This window comes from Micropterus salmoides, unplaced genomic scaffold, assembly GCF_014851395.1.
Source record: "Micropterus salmoides isolate LMB-PRFRI ecotype aquatic unplaced genomic scaffold, ASM1485139v1 Ms_hic_scaffold_9, whole genome shotgun sequence".
NCBI lineage: Eukaryota > Metazoa > Chordata > Actinopteri > Centrarchiformes > Centrarchidae > Micropterus > Micropterus salmoides.
The window spans coordinates 24,503,307-24,521,012 of record NW_024044681.1 but is presented as its reverse complement, the minus strand read 5'-3'; the positions used below and the strand labels follow the sequence as shown (position 1 = coordinate 24,521,012).

The 17,706-nt window shown below is 39.5% G+C and overlaps 1 protein-coding gene across 3 annotated transcripts in view; it reads left to right on the top strand.

Moving 5' to 3' along the window:
* Positions 1 to 17,706, top strand: part of nrxn2a (neurexin 2a) — a 121,484-nt gene that overhangs the window by 28,449 nt on the left and 75,329 nt on the right. For 2 of the 3 annotated variants that reach the window (XM_038709036.1, XM_038709034.1), the window contains exons 2-6: positions 110 to 1,258; positions 2,538 to 2,558; positions 8,325 to 8,354; positions 8,597 to 8,608; positions 13,864 to 14,165. In XM_038709036.1, the coding sequence (XP_038564964.1) occupies positions 556 to 1,258; positions 2,538 to 2,558; positions 8,325 to 8,354; positions 8,597 to 8,608; positions 13,864 to 14,165 (1,068 nt within the window). In that variant the 5' untranslated portion in view covers positions 110 to 555. The remainder of the gene's footprint in view (positions 1 to 109; positions 1,259 to 2,537; positions 2,559 to 8,324; positions 8,355 to 8,596; positions 8,609 to 13,863; positions 14,166 to 17,706) is intronic. The other variant, XM_038709035.1, reaches the window with a different exon arrangement.

Here is a 17,706-nt window from a genome sequence, read left to right as displayed (position 1 = left end):
TAATTAATTTACCATGTTAGTCATAATAATTGTAGATTATATACATTGTACAATCAATTGTTTGTAATCTTTCCAGCTATTCATTACACATTCTTCTTTGATGTTTTAGGATGTTGGTAGTCTGAGAAGAATGGAGGCAGTACCTAAGCTGTGTGCCTAACTAACTCATGGGGAACTGACAGGAGCAGTGCTGGATGGAGGCCAAGACACTGGATGGCGAAGACGAGGAAGCACACAGTATTGTGGATCTCTTGTGTTGTTTGTTCTCTTTCTCAGCCGATCCAAAGTAGATGCAAAATATTCTGCAATGTGCTTCATTTGTTCACTCTGTCACGTGTCCCTCATGGAGAGATAGCAAAAAGAACAGAAAGGATAGGCAGTCAAGGCTAAAGAAACTCTTTTACTGCATGTGTAAGTTGCAGTCTTATTTCTGCAAATTTTAGGGTGATAACTAAAGAAGTGTACGCACTTGTTACCATTGCCTCCTCACAGCTCTGTTTGATTCATATGAATTAGAGACCACAGCGGAGCCAATAGTTGTAGATAGTAACCATAATGGGCAGGTGTGAAGGCAAGGCTTCCTGGTTACTTTTGTTAGCTGGGTTGGTGCTAACAGGAATAGCTTTGGAATATGAGGGGGTTCCTGGTCAGTGGACACGCTATGGCCAGTGGGATGCCAAAGCAACAGGTGAGCTCAGCTTTATTCTGAAAACCAACATCAGCAAAGCCCTTGTTCTCTATCTGGACGACGGCGGGAACTGTGACTTCCTGGAGCTTCTAATTGCAGATGGGAGGCTCCAGATGCGCTTCACCATCCATTGTGCTGAACCGGCCTCGCTGCACACAGAAACGCGCATCAACGACCAGCGTTGGCACAGAGTCCTTGTCTCGCGCGATTACAGAGAGACCAGGCTGGTGGTGGACAATGAGGAGAAAGTGGCGGAGGTGAAGTCCAAGAGAAAAGAAATGGTTGTGGCCAGTGACCTCTACGTAGGAGGAATATCACCTGATGTGCGGCTCTCCGCCCTGACGTCCAGCACTGTTAAATATGAGCCGCCATTCCAAGGCCTCATAGCCAATTTGAAACTGGGGGAGGCACCACCAGTACTGTTGGATGGTCAAGCAGTTCATAGTGATTTGGAGTACATATGTGAAACACACTCTCCGTGTAGCAACCAAGGCCTGTGCTCCGTCAGCCAAGGAGAGGTCTTCTGTGACTGCATCAACTCCAGCTACAGGGGGAGGTACTGCCATGAAGGTGAGAAAAATACCATATTTCTGTTTGTAGCTAAATGTGTTTTTAGTATTAGTAATTTTGGTGATTTTAGAACAGACACACTTTATTTTAATAATTAAATGTGTTGCTTTCTATTGAATATTAGGGTTTTTTTGTATTGTTACTCACAATTAAATATGCCCTATATGCATGATTTGATTCTTGTAGATATACAATTTTGATTATGCAATTTTCTAATCTCAACTCGTTTGTTGTACTTTGGCTACTGAAAATGTATGCTGTTCCTTTGATTAGCGTTAGCTTATCAATGGTTAAAATCTCTTATTAATATCCCATTCTATGTTTATGGTATTAAACCCTCATTGAGATCCAGAGAATAATCAATAAAGCCCACTTAGAAGCAATCTCGGAGAAAGTATAGCTACTACAGTAATACATAAAGGTTGCTTGGGTGTAGGAGTTCAGCTCTCTCAGCAATTATCTTCACAAATCACAGAGGATAAGAGTTTCCTAATGTAAGAGATGTCTACATGTTTTCAACACAGGGACCTTTATTTAGGCCATCAAATGGATGTCGTTTTTATGTTTTGGAAAGTCTACAAAACAATCAAGACAGAACATGGCATTTTAAAGTGAGCTTTTAAACTTCTTGTTACTTATAGAAAAGAAAATCAACTGATTAATTAGAGATGTTTTCCACTTTGCCTAAATACTTTAGGTTTCCCTCTTATAATAATGCATGTTTGGCTTTGACACTCTGCAGCCTTCTTCCACAAGGCCGGGGGTCATGGGACACCTGACCACCCTCCTGGCTAAAAAGACAAAAGTGGGTCTTGGCAGGGGCTCCTTTATTTAAACCTGCAAGCCAAACGTTCTTGACATTGCATGCATTGTAACAGCTTATTGCTGATATGTACACCATTAAATGACCCACTAGTATTTAATCACAATCTGTGCTTTATTGCAAATATTTGAGTCAATATAAGTGAATATGGCTTTTGAATATCAAAATACCTGAAATAGTTTTTCTGTCTGGTTCTTTTGTTTGATAAAGATAGCAACACTCACTAACAAACCGTTGAAAGGCATCAAATTCGCACTGGACTGAGACTCTTATCTGTGATTTTATGTCACAGATAAACTTTTTATGTGATAATGTAATGCTGCAACTAAACTAACTGACCAAACAGCAAATATCTAGCATCTGTGCTGGTTTGGATGTAGATAGTGGACTGCAAGCAATTTAATACTTAATATCCTGCAATATTAAACATGTCTGTTTTTCTTAATTCTCCTGCAGCTGTCCAGAAAGAAGTGGAAGGTAAGACAATGCATTATATAATGAACATAATGATGAGCGTAATTTGTTTTTTGTGATGCTCTTATTTGCAAAGGCTATTACCACAGCATCAGTGTGTCAGTGTGTTCGCTTGTTATCAGGTTGTTATTGTCAGTTTGGACTGCAGTTCTGACATCCAACAAATTAAGCTGAAAGGAGATTTACTATCACTGGTCACAAGGTCACTAAGGAAAAAGCGCTTATGTGCTGAATGCTCATTGTATATATAATCAGTGTGCTCAAGGTGACTGAGAGATCTGCAGAGTATGTGGGTGTCGCACATTATGGGGAGCATTCATATACTGCATCACAGAGAAAATGACTGTACAAAGATGCTTCGTTTTATTATTCATAATGTCTGTATTTTTCCTCTCTCTTCAGAGCATATTGTACTCATCTAAACGACTGTTTAACGTTAAGGTTTGCTAAGTCATTATATGCCATTATGCTCAAAGGCCAATATGTGGATTAAACTCAAAAATTATGGCATAAATCCTTTGGCATAACCCGGCTGATTACTGGGACCTTGACATTCATCAAATTGTAATATTACTTGAACAATTAGGATTTTTCATAGGTGCATTTACACTTATTTTCTTAGGAGGAACAAAGGTCTGGAAAAGAGACCTTTCGTTTGTTATTGACAACGTGTTAACTGACCGCTATTAAGCAGGATTGGTTTCTAGTGAGGTGCACATGCTGAAAGTGAAATGAAGATTGAAAGTGTGGAGGAAGATTTGTTTAGTCGGCATCAAAGTGAGACATCCATCTCTCCAGTAAGGACTGCTGGATCTGGTGAATAGGGCAGCCAACAGGCTCAGGAGACCAGCACAAGGTGCACTGAACCACTGCACATTATAAATCACTGTAACTGACTCAAGAGGCACCAACCCATGCACACCTGCTCTCCGAAATCCTGCATCTGACACTTATGTTTGGCGTATGACGGCAAAATAGACTGACGATTGCAAAATGTTATTGTCTTTATGTATAGTGACATGGGTGAAAAGGGTGTAGAACAGCTTTTATGACAGAAAACATAATCAATAACACTGGTATACGTAATACTAAATGTAATATTTCCTTAAAGATGATAAATGTTTTGGTATAGATTCTCGATGCTGTGTTTGTAACAGCACATAAATCAGAATTAGTAAATGTGGTATATGGTTGTATGCTCTGGTAATAGTTAATAGGTTTCATCTCTGCACTATTTCCTAAAACAGGCATAAATCATTCCTAATAAGAGCAAAGATGGCATGGCTGTGCTCACTGAAAAAAAAAGGCAGGCATTATTAAATGACATGCTGCAAAGAGAGCACATCAGAATGTTTATTGGATTAAAGCTTGACATGGAGACAATCCCCAATGCAGAATGCATGAAAACAAGAATGACAACAGTAAAATCTCACTAACCAGATGCCTTTTTTCTATCCTTCAAACAACTCCATGTGCTACACGGCAGCAAGTCTTTGTTGTGCTTGCATCAACGGAAATAGTTAAATCTATGTGTTAGCTAAATCACCTTTTCCTCCCCTCCCCCTCACCCCCGAGATGGCAAAGATGGTAACCCATATGCTATATTTGGTTTTGGCTGTGTGTTTTAAGTGGTGCAGGTATTATCTTTATTTGTCTGAGGAACTGTTTTAAGGCAGTAAAAACCTTTTTCACAGCAGGTGAGTCTTCTGAGTTGTTCATCTACAGTATGCAGCACGTGGGCTTCAGTTGAACTGTGCGGACAAAGGCCATGGTGGGGCATGCTCTAATGCCAAAAGGGTGCAGTATCCTCAGATGTTTTGTGAGCAAAAAGAAAAAAAACAGGTCTGTGGACGAGAGATAAGGACAGCCACCTCACAAGGCAGATGCAGAACAGAGAGAAACCTCTCAAACATATAGGAAAAACCTTACACAGCACACACAAGTGCAAACACATTGTCATTGTTTTGGGTTTCTTTCTTCACATTTTCATGTGTAAGCACACGGTTATGACACACTATAAACTACAGGGTCCATAAAGCAAGCATAGAAATCTTCTAATGAAAGGACACAGCTGGTCCTGGTGGGCTTGCATTTTCAGAAGCAGTGACCTTGGTCTAATCCCTCATTACAACAGGCTCCATAATACTGTACTTTTCATGGGAAAAGGAAAATCCTAATCCTCACGCAATGGCTCTTTTTTCTTAGATGCTCACTAATTAGTGTCACAATAATGATTGAGAGGTCCTTCAGCATCTGCATTCGTCTTTTCACCATATTTGTTAAATTAGTTATCTTAGATGGTAGTGTTTGTCTTGTAAGAGGTATTTCCAAAAGTTCACACTGTCATAAGCAATTACAGAAAAATGAAATCAAGATGTATTCTGTTTTTTTAGTAGCCCTGATGAGATAAGTTCTCTTCCTCGTTTTATTTATTGAAAATGTCCCGTTTCCTCAAATCTATTAAAGCATGCAAGTTTCTTTTAGTGACTATACTATGAAAAAATTCTAGAAATTTGCAATAAGATTATATACTATATACAAACAATGATAAAATCAGTGAAAAGAAAAGGGCAGAAGATGAAGGCTAAGAGGTTTTAGAGAGGTCAACAACATATTAGGAAATAGTGTTTTACATTTTTATTGTGTACTTAATACATAGTATGCTTTGTTTCTAAAGCAATGTTTGTTCACAATAAAAACAAATATCAGTTATAGCAATAGTAATTTATTTTGTGCTGGCACGGCAGCACTCATCATGGTACTCAGTGTATCTGTCATAATTTCTCCTTGCTAACTTTTACTGGGTAAAACCACACTGAACCACATAGGACTATGGGATTTAAACCTCCATTATTCGGGTTTCAAACCAGCGCTATCATCACTAATTGGGGTGAGGCCAGTAGTGCAACATACTTGAAGGTTTGAAAACACAAATGGTCGTTTCAGTATGGATTTACTACTGGTAAAGGTCAGTAGATGTAGATGAGTAAAGGTACGTGCAAGCACAGCAAATAACATTACTAATAACCATTTGCTCTTCACAATCCCTTTTTGAGCATCGTGATGAAGTGATTATTAACATCACATTCATAAGGTAAATCAGCCAATATACAGATTCCAAACAGCCCTGACTACACCAGTTGATGTTGAGTGATTGTTTTATTTATTACAAAAAATACTAAAATATTGTTAAATAACAAGGCCAAGTCAAACGGATCCTAAAAGCAACATGCTCACATCTGAAAAAAGTAATTAGCTTCCATCGCCTAGTGATAAATTTTTGTTTTCCCATAAGGTTGCCTCTTATTTAAAAATAGAAAATATTACTAAATTACTTGAAGAATGGCTGTTTATTTTCATATAGGATTCCCATCTAATAGGTCTCTACAGGTTGTAGCCAGTTATCTCTGCATTTCCACACACTGAAATGTGGATGTAAGGCTCAGCCGAGTAGGATGAGCATACTCAGTGGGTGTCTGCCCCTATACAAGGGCAGCAACAACACCACTCCTCATCCACTTCTTCAACTCCTTGAATGTCAACTACATAATCAGAGATTACTTTTCTGCCCTGGCCTGTTTTGGTCACCAGCATCAGTCTCCATTAGTCAGGGATGCATTAGTCAGGCATACAGGTCAGTTTTCCTCACCCCAGTGCTCTGAAAAAAAATCTGAAGTGTGCAGAGTCATCATAGCTGTGAATTCTTTGTGTCAAAGTTCCTTTCTCCAGCTCCACAGAAATCGCCAGGGTTAGACTGGGCATTCCCCATTTGATGAAGCGATGGCCTCTGGCTCTGTGACTGCTTCTTGTTATTAGTTGGATAATAGAAAACCTATCCCTCCACCTCCACACATGGACAAAACACAAAGAAATGGAAAGCGATTTTACCAGACATTCCTCCTGCTGTCTCAGTTGGTGGTGTACACCGTGGCACTGCTGGGTGTGTCTTTGTCACTGTTAATGATAAACAAGCCTCCCTTTTAGCCCCTTTTTGCTTCTGTCACAGTTGAGAGTGATGTGCTTTCTCTTTCATAGCAGAAGAATGGGCAGAAGGTACAGACATCAAAGGAAGATAAAGGGGAGATAATGCTAGCGGTTAATGGTAGTGCCTGTGCCCTCCATATACATATATTGGCTTGTTTTGTGGAATGCACAGCCACAGTGTGGGTGCACACAGCTCTTTGTCTGCTATGTAGACAGTGTTGTGCTTAAACCCTGTTTAAGCAGAGGCTCAATCACTGGCTTTGCAAAGAATGAAAGCATACGTGTTGGCAGGAAGGGACCCTCCCAGGGGTAATCATGTGTGTTGTATATGTGGCCTATTTGTAGGCTAAATGGTACAATGTCCATTCCACACCAAGAGTTGCAGCATGAAGAGTGTTGTTCAGTGGGGCGTGTGGAGGAGATTTGTGCCAGCTTGCCCCTTCATGAGGTTTTGCCAAATGCCTGAACTGGGACTTCAACTGTGAGAATATGACTTGCTATATGACTCTTAGAGTGCGGATGCATTGATGAGAGCTGTTTGTGTTGGCTTGCACATTGTGGCTCATGTGCTCTGCAGAAGTGTTTGCATTGTGTCATCCCCATCTCCTTTTTGGCAAGAGGAGCAGATGAGGTATGCCATATAATTTCTGGCTGACCTATTGAGATGTTTGTGTTTCTCTGTTTATGTGCTTAGCACAGGACATAAGAGTGAGAGGCTTAAGCTGGTGGTGTACAAAAAACAAAATCAAATTTGGCTTTGATTGCCGCAGTGTGCGCAGGCTGACCAGCTGGACTTTTACACACCATCACCTGCAACTGCTCAGCACTATCAAGTGATTGATAGGTTGCAGTGTGCTTTCAGTTCGCTCCCATAGATTTGTGGTAGATTTACCATAGCTTTCCTTTTTGTTATATCCTATATATATGATGGCCAATGCACTCAGCCTATATGTTAACACAGCAACCATTGTATTGGGCTAACCCTCTGCCTTCTACAGGACAGAAAACGGAGGTGGGATGTGGCTTTTTTTTCTTGGCCGGCCTGCTTTATGATAGTTTATAGTCAGTAAGCCTTTAAGGCAGTGCAGCATCGGGTCTCAGCACCATTCTGCTTTTTTATTGAGAATTAAAAGGTTAGACGTGGCAGATCATTAGTGGCTGACATGTTACATGATGGTTGTTACGTCATTGTATCAGTGTTCAACTAAACCTATCGAGCTCCATTAGATGATAAATCCTCTGTGAAATGGTGTGGATAAGGAACGGTGCCCTTTTATAAAACGCTGCAATATAGAAGGTTAAAAAGGCTCATCTGGATTGGCTGATCACTTACATGCAAATATCAGTGCATAGAGATGAGTGGCTAAGCCTACAGAGCCCTGTCAGAGATTACAGAACTAGTGTTACCACGTGAAACATTTTACATTAGGTGCAATATAAAGCAGGATTAATGCATATCTGATACATCACAAACGCTGTTTGCATCAAGTGAACATACAGTATGTGTTCCATTTAGAAAAAAGCATCTGTGTGAGCAACTACCTATGAGGGTTGCACCAATCAAGATGCTTTTTTCTTTCCTTGCCTTCCCTCTCCTCCCTTGAGATGTTTGTCTGTTTTTAGTTTGATTTCCCCTTTATATTTTAGTTTGAACTTTGACATCCGTACCTACCCCAGGATGTCTGTCACAAACTGCAGTCCAACATTGTGACAATGTTTTTGTTCTCCCAAACCTCTTTATGAACTTCCTGTTTTCGTATCCTTTTTTCTGTTCTTTCCCTCAAGGTCTGGCGCACCTGATGTTAAACCGCCAAGGTATGGGGTCTATTGGTTTGCTTTCTCCTTTCCCAGCCACCTGATCACAACATTTCCCTTCCCCTGAAATCATTTTAGTTAACTGTGCTGCACTAATATTTCCTCTCTTCTTTTTTCATATACTTGCCTATTCGTTTTTGCTTCCTGTCATGTTATGCTCACTACTCACTCAATTTTTGTCCGTCAAACCCTTGTCCTGACCACTGACTGAGCTACTGGAACATCACCTTTGACCTCTGCAGTTTTTCACCAAGGTAATGCATCTATGCTCATAGCATCTCTTCAGTTTGGTTTCATGGTGTTTTCAAAGAAAATAAACAGGTATCAGGAATAAAGAATAAAGGAATCTCATGCCAAAGATCGGCAGGTCTGCATAGAAAGCGGTTTATTGACTCTTCCTGTTCAAATACACAAAAATAACATCGGAGTCATTTTCGTTGCATTTTTTGTCTTATCGAGGTTGTTGCATACAGAATTTAGATTTTCATAAAATTACAAGATGGTGCTGATTTATTGAATGTGTGATCATTGGGTTGTTTATGATCACTGATCAGTGGGTTGCAAAAACCCCTTCAAATGATTTCTATGTTTCAGTAGTGCCTAATGTGTTAATGTGAATATTCATATATTATAATTATGTTTCTTCAGCACAGATTTAAGGAAATGGATTTCAAACTGCTGATGGGAGATACAGTTTTACATAACCCTAACCTTTTTGCCAGTAAACAATTAAGAGACAGGGAGACACAACTGTGTCCTGTTCTTGTTCAGAAAAAAATGCAATGCACACAAGGCTAGGATACATAATTTTGCACATTCTCTAAACTGATTTGAAGTATTGAATAACTTATTATAGTTAAGCAACAGTACTGGGATGTACTACCTTTGAATATTAAGAAAAAATCAAGGCAAACATTCGGAATTAGATTACATTACAGAAAAAGAGCATATTGATTCAACAGTATGGGTGGCACTGACCAACATGAAGTCTGCTGTATTATTTATTTATTTTTTCATCCATGTGTTGCGAGATTCAGATAAAAGTCACCATCCTGTCTCCATGGCAATCAGTGTTTTCTATAAACATAGAGACATGGCTTTGATGACCCACTTTGACAGTATAATAGACCTTACTATGTTTCGTCATCGGCAAAAATGTTCTATAGACTATTATCCAGAGATAAAATATTATCTTGATTGAATTTTTACATGGTTACTGATCTGAAATAAAAAGCATGTTCATTTGGTTATCGTTACAGCTCCTGTATTGGTGACTATCTTCAATCGTTAGCAGTTACTGTTTTCAACCCCGTCAGTGCTGAAAAGTATGTATATGTTATTTTGTGATCAGTATCTCTATAAATACCCTACGGATTTAAACTGAAATAGCTTTGTATTTCATATTTGAGTTTTTAGTCATTCCCGCTCCAATGGAACACAAATTGATGAAGATAAAAAAAGAGTGTGTGGCAGTACCCTGGGTGTTCTCTGGTGTCGAACTGATAACGCTAATATTGAGGTCATTTACAGTAGATGAAAAGACTTATGCGAATACTTCACAGTATGATAACACCAGTTTTTTATACACTATAAATGGAGCAGCTTGAGGCTGTACATGACTGTGACATTATAGATTAAGGTCTGGATTCTTTGATTGCTCGCTTTGGGACAAACGTGTTCATGTACAGAAGTAGTAATAAGTCTTTTCAAGGCCAAAAGATAATGTTCAATTTAAGCTCCAACTTTAATGGATGCGTATGCTGACAGAACAATGCGGTTGGATATGCTGAATGCATCTACTGCCTCAACAATGATTAACACTGTTTGCTGTATTAGAATAGCCATAGTCATACAGTCAAGTGTATCCTAAAGGCCAAGCAAAATGTGTCTGTCATGATATGAGGCCTAAATGTAATTGTTATGCTTCATGCATCAATAAAAAGGAGAAGCTTGTATTTGATTGTGGAATGAAGATTTACAGACATAAGCCTCCAAGCAATTATCAATTAGTAAGTACTGTACATCTGACTTCATGGGATATACAGGAGGCATCAAAGTTTTATTCAGCGATTAAATGTTATGACAAATATTTGTTATTAACGTTGACAGTGATCCTGCTTTAGCCTGAGGGGATGCTCAAGAGAGGAGTCTGATTTGATCAGTATTTGTTTGGCCACAAATAATTTCAAATCAAATATACTCTTGTGGAAGAGTCCCTGAGTTTATAAATGAATTAAAGGCTTTTGGCACACTTCAGGAAACTCTGGAGTGGCTGCTTGTGTGTGTGTGCTACAGTACCAGAATGCCATGCTTGTGCGTACACACATATATGTATGCTGTAAACGGTGAGATTATTCAGGCACAGGTGGAGCTCACAGACCACGGAGAGTGCTTATACACGTCCCTGCCTCCAGACCAGTGGTAAAATGCTGTCCCGCCAGGCACATGCCCACACAACCTGACTCAGGGTTGGGTGCAACCAGCCGACAACTAATTCCTCCGCCCCTGAGCAGGAGAAGAAGTCAGTAACTGTCATCTGTGCCCCAGGCTTTTGGACCGGTTTGAAATCAGCTGTAATGCTTAATATTAATGAGCAATCCTCATGTTGGTGCAGGTAGGCTGATAGGGAGTAGTAGCAGATAATGTGGTGCCACCTGATGGCAAGACCCCCTTCCTCTACAGCATTTGATGTGCAGCTAATGTATAGCTATGGGCAGTGTTTTTACAGATAATCCTTTTTGGACATGGGCATAGGGCTGCTATCAGCTATTTTAAAGTTAACTTGTCCAATGTTCAGGTGGCACCCAGGATGCTGTTGCTCCCTTCATATTTTCTAGCTGCACACTTCATTGGATTGGCCATGAGCAGCTCCCAATGGACTGACAAGAATTCATATCCTGAATTTAGACAGATCTTTTTATGGTTTTAAACCATGGGTGCAAGGAGATTGGGTGATATATAGTAACAGAGGGTGGGGGGTTACACAAAGCAACAAGATGTGACAATAAAAAAGAGAAGCAGGAGAGACATGTAGAGATCGCTGCTACTGCCATTAAATTCTCCGGATCTTCCCCTGCTTATATGGACATTTTGTGAAATTGTCTTATAGGTGCAGCCAAGGTATTAGGTTGATGTCTCTTCCCCCAGTCAGCTGCAACATGCATAAAGTCCTGAACTGCTCCAGCAGCATCTCTTAGCTGGTGTCTCTGATGGCATTTCCTCTGAGTTAGTGCCAAAGTCAATCTGGTGTCAGAGCAAACATAGCCTTTATTTCCTTTTTTTCCCCACAAGCTGGTAAACATTGTTGCTGCAGACAATGGGCCACCTCCTTGATAAGCAGGAAAGCACAGATATGTCCCACTGCCTTTCTAGACACCCACACACTTCCACTGATCCCTCAAAGACCTTCAATGGGGCTTCAGGGTTGTCTGCTAGTGACGTCTTCATTATAGAAAGCTGGTAATGACAGAAAGATGATTGCACAGGATATGATGCAAATCCTTTTGTTACATGGACTGATGTCCCATGAGAAAATCTTTGGATATTAGATTAAATGGTAGCTGTGCCAGTGGGGTTATCAACTGGACATGTAAGCACGATCATGTTTTGCTAAATTAGGCCACAACACTTCTGAGGTCCCATAATCATTTTTTCTCAGCCACTTTAAGTTGCCTTCAGTGTTCACTATCTTAACTCTGCACCTGCACCTAGGTTTGTATTTCACCTACAACATCAGTCACTTGCATAACTTCCCATTTAGGCTCACAAACACTAGCTTAACAAGCAGTACTTGAGTAACTACACTGCTCAAACAATAGAGTCTAATGGGACCACTGATCTTGTTGGCTTGAAGTGGCCCCGGAGTTCAGAAGCTGACATTTACTGTACAAACAAACATAGGCTTAAGGGACAGCTTATCCATCTAGCTTGCAACAGCTTACTCAGTAGTTTTGAGGCTGTATCTTACAAACAAGCAAAGGAAGGACTGTCTATACTGGTTTGAAATGGCCCATTAATAACTATATCCATGTCATTTTGCCAGTGTGGTGTCAAGTTCAGTTTTCAAGAGTTTGCTGCTGTTTCCGTTCAGGTAGTTGCCTGTCTTCACAGTCTCAAGGTTTATAACTTGGTCCTTAATAGTTTTGATTTCCCAAATTCATATTGTAATTTGAATTTTACACGTTTGTGAGTAAGGTTTTTGTGTGTAAATGTATCTATCTGCTGTATCTATCCATCTATCGACCTACAAGGTATTGCTTTTTTATTAATTTATCCAAAACATTCTTATTTGTAAGTTATCATTCAGCATACATTGGCAATTGTTGATTGAAATGTAATTGAAATAATCAGAATTATTTTGTGTCATTTGTAGAGATCACCAAAGGGGCCCACTAATGCATTTGTGCAGCTTGTGAGAAAAGTTACGTTGCTAATGCAGAATTCCAGAAAACAATGACGCAGACAAAAAACAGCATCTTCCTTTTGCTTAAACCTGAAAACTGCTTTCATTGGAACAGCTGGGGAAACTGATTGAGCCATCAGATTTTACTGTACATTTAACATGCTCACTGGAAATTCCTTTGACTGCTGGTGTGAATTAGAGGTTTTACCAAGCCTGACACATTTATAATGCCATTTTGAAACTGTCACTGTTGAATAAATTGTTGTATACTTTTCTTATTGCCACAAATATTATTAAAACACCAAAACCAACAATGTGTAAGTATCTCAGTACGTCATGACTGCCCTACCCAGTTTGTGGTAATCAGCTCCAAGACCATGTTTTCCTACTGAATATGTAAATCTTTAAAAACTGTTCATGAATATGTATTTTCATTTTTTTAAAGGACAAATAAACAGCTGGGCACTGAAGTTTTTAATTTTAATTGGGCATTTGTATTTTTGGCTGCAGATTTGGTGTGCTAGTTAGTATTTACAGCTGCAGAGTGTATGCGGGATAGACTCAAAGTTAAGTATAGCGCCCATGTTCATCGTAATAAAGGAAAAGTTTAACACTGTGGCTCTCCGATGTGTTTTTTATGGTCTGTGGTACAGAGAAATAAATTTTTTTAGGCTTTGGCTACACACAGTACTTGTTAGAAGGATCAGTTAATTGCTGGTTTTGGTCTTTTCTTGGGGTTTTTTGACAATAAGAAAAATTCAGAATATCACCTGATTTATCCTTAAATGTGCAAACAACTGACAGAATCATGTGATTCCCACTTATAGTACATTTGTCCTTCAGAATGTACAGTGATTTTGTAGCATAAGTGACACAAATATATACATGGCTGTTCAAGTTAGTTTTGGTGATAGTGAAATATTTGTTGAATGATGTACTGTATATTGTCTACAAATTTTAGTCTTGTTTCTTCCATCAAAGCTGTACCTATCTCAACATGTCACTGAAGTAGTAAATTGAAAGTAGAAATATACCGTGCAGTAGATGTATCAAACTTAAGCATGATGACTGAAACAAATAAACAAGATGCTTCTCCTCCCCTCTTAGGGCAGGAGGAGTCAGTGGCCACCTTCAAAGGCAATGAGTTCTTCAGCTACAACCTGTCCCAGACTCCCATTCAGAGCAGTTTGGATGAGATCACGCTGTCCTTCCGTACTCTGCAGAGGAACGGCCTGCTGCTTCACACAGGGAGGTCAGCTGACTATGTCAACTTGTCTCTGAGGAATGGAGCTCTCTGGCTGGTCATCAACTTGGGCTCTGGCGCTTTCGAGGCCCTTGTGGAACCTGCCAGTGGGAAATTCAATGACTATGTCTGGCATGATGTTCGAGTGACACGCAACCGCCGCCAGGTGTGTATACATCCACTGCCTGTGACTTCCACACATGCTGCTCACGGGAAAAAGAAACTCCAACTTTTTGTAAAAAATGTAGATGTTGAGCCTGTCATCATGGATGCCACTGGCAGAAAGGGTCTAAAATCGTAAAATGTATGTTGAAGAGAAACCAATCACTGTATACAGTATTGTCATCTTAATCTGTAATTTAAATTGTATCAGGTACACTTAAATATGTAATACATTTTAACATTTGAATCAGATTCTTATGAGGTCCAGGTAATACCAGTCCAACGTAAACCCTAACAAACACTGTACTTTCCACGTTCTGAAAATACAAGCTCATATTAGGTGGGTAGTGATGGTGCATTGGATAACCTGACACATCCACCAATGTGTCCCTGAGCAATACATTTAACCGCTAGTTGCTCCAGAGGCGTGTGACCTCTGACACGTATAGTAATTATAAGTCGCTTTGGATAAAAACGTCAGCTAAATGAATAAATATAAATGTTAAATGTATGGGTGGCAATGGCGCAGAGTATATGACAAATGCCTCGGTGAGAGAGACGCAGGTTCAATTCCCACTGTGACACATTGACCAAAGTGTCCCTGAGCAAGACACTTAACCCCTAGTTGCACTGTACTCCAGCCAAGTACAGCTCAGCCCTAAGGTTTTATATTCATTAATGTTGTCTACCGGACAAAGCACAGTGTTGAATTCCCAAACTAATTTACATGCCAGGATGTGTCTTTTACAGTAAATGTTACCCTGCTTATTTGACTGCAGTCATTCTACATACAGTCATTAGTCCTATCATACATACCTCAAAGCTCCACTGATAAATTTGTAAAGTAAGATGTGTATTGTGAAAGGTGTTGCTTTCTGCTATAAACCTACAGATTATTATCCATTTCTGAAGGTCTATGGAGTGTTTTAAAAGCTCGCAAATTTTGTCAGGTGACCAACTAACAAATGTGTCACACACAACTGCGTATGCTAATGTTTCTGGTGTGTATACAAATGTTGAAGCTGAAGCTAAAACAACTTGTCTGCCAGCATTTAGTATTTTTTTCATGCAACTTTAAACATGCAGTAACTTGGTTTTGTGGTCACTTGGTGGTAGCTGAGGCAAGATGTTAACACAACACTGACATATCTGTTAAGATGATATGGCGACGTTGTTAGAAAATAGTTTCTGTCTGTGTCTGTCAGCTGTTTGGTAATGAACCAGTGTACAATGGGTTTTTAGAGCTTTTTCATTTGGCCACTGATACCACTGTTGTTAAACACAGCTAAAATGTTCCGACTTGTGCTTTTGACTTCTTGATCAGGGACACCTGATGATGCCATAGTTAAAATGTCAGAGCTGTGCTCATTAAATATTTTTTGAGGATTAACTCAGTGTGTCGCCACAGTTTTTTGAATAGCTTTTGTATTTTGTGCTGCAGCCTACAACATGTTGAGGCACAAAAATTGTATCGACTGAAGCAGAGATCTATAAACTGAGGCACAATGTAATATTCTTACCTTAGAAGTGCATTTTTAAAAATCCAGCAACAAGAGCCCTGCGGATGATTTCTAGCACAATATTGCAACCTTAAGGAAATATGGATTCTGAAGTCAAACGGAGTCCACCATTTTTATGCCAAATAAAGTGATCACTACCTGAACTATAACTATGCTTCTCTACAATGAGCTTTCTATGTGCACTGCACTTAAATGTTTGATTTCTTTGCTAAAGTAGAACTCATTTTGTATCTAGCCATCATCACCAATATATTCTGAATCTGTCACATTAACCTGCATATAAAGTTGCCTCCTCCTCCACATCTTCCTTACCCTTGCTTCCAGAAGAGCGGCAATTCAATGCTTGCAACGTCACTTATGCTTTCAGCCATGCATTTGATCCCTGTGTAAATTGCTCTCCCCTCAGCTAAGTTACCTCACTGACATGTAGATAGGGAGAACTGTATCTCCCGAGAGAGTGCTGGTGGAAACATTTTATTAGATCCGGTGGTACTTTTCAGGCTATAATTCCTCTCCAACTGTCTGTTTTTACTGTTGTGGGCAAACTGATTGGTGCTCATTCTCTCTACTTTTCTGACCCTTATTAACGATGCATCCACCTCTTTCTGGGCCTGTACAAACCATACTCACAAACAACACGCGCACACATTATCTGTTGTTGTTGCTCCTAAACACAGAACTCAATTCTTGGTGTAACTCTTGAGCTCCACTAACACATGTACATGTTTCCCTTTCATCCGCTCTGTGTAATACCAGCTGTGTAGAAATCCTGAAGAAATTATGATGAAAGAGCAGACTGGATACTGAATGTTACCCCGCTGTGTGCTTGTAATTAATGATGTTTTTGCTTAATTCAGTAATTATCTTTGAAAGCATTCATCCCTCACCTCTGATTTTGAAAGTAGTAAAAGTAAAAGAAAGCAGTAAAGTAACTATCTGGGTTATAATACCCATTATTAGAAATTGGTCATGCTTTTCCAGACGTTGTGGAGTGAAAGAGAGAGCAGCATCAATCAGTTTCCAGACATGAAAGCACTTCGGTTTTCTGAAGTTTCTTGATGTGCAGTATCATCAACCCACAGTCAAGCCCTGCCATTGTCCACTGTCTAAGCCAAAGATACTGAAGGCCTCACCACTAGACAGATGGAAATCAATATCTGCCAGAAGCAGAAAATGGTGAGGCAGAACGTTGTTTTAGAGACCTGACACCTAACACACCATGTCAGGTCATTTTTTTGTCTCTTATCCTCTCTTGCTTTCAACATACCAGTAATTTTACAAAATAGACACCACGGATTTCACAAAGGTAAATGCTCAAGATACAATTGGAAGACCTTTTAAAACCTGATAGCTTGATCACAGGTCCCACTTTTTAAATGATTTGTTTTGTGTGTGCTTACTGAGACCTGTCTGGGTGATTATGATTAATTTGTTCCGAATGAGGCCACGCCACTTTGCTACTCTTATCTATTTAAGCCACGGTCTGTCGGGTCTGGTTGTGGTAGTAGAGTTGTTATCTATACTTGTGTCCAGAAATGCAGCTGAGCGTCTCCATCATCTTTGTCATCCTTCTCTTTTAATAGAAACCATCCCATTATTATCTGTAATGTCTAAATATATACATATTGCAAATGCCTAAATGCACAATTAAATAACTATTAGCCTTTCACAGTAGATTTTCCTGAAAATTTTACATTTTTCACCCCCCCCAAGAAATCATAATTGTTTTCACTTCCCCTAAGTGGGAGCTGTTAACTGTAGGCTTATTGTCATGGCAACAGGCATATCATTATTTTTTCTCCTATAGCCCTTTTCAGTAATTCATTCCCTTTGTCTCTGTGTACTGATGAGACTGAGATGGGAATAATCTTATTTTGCTGCTGCCACTGTACGAGTAACATAGCTACTATCTTGATATCTTTAATCTCAAATTAATTGAGTAGCATTCATATTGCTTTGGAGCCAAAATATCAGTCGAAGGAATATTTATGGTATATTGACGCCACTGCAATCCTGCTAATATAT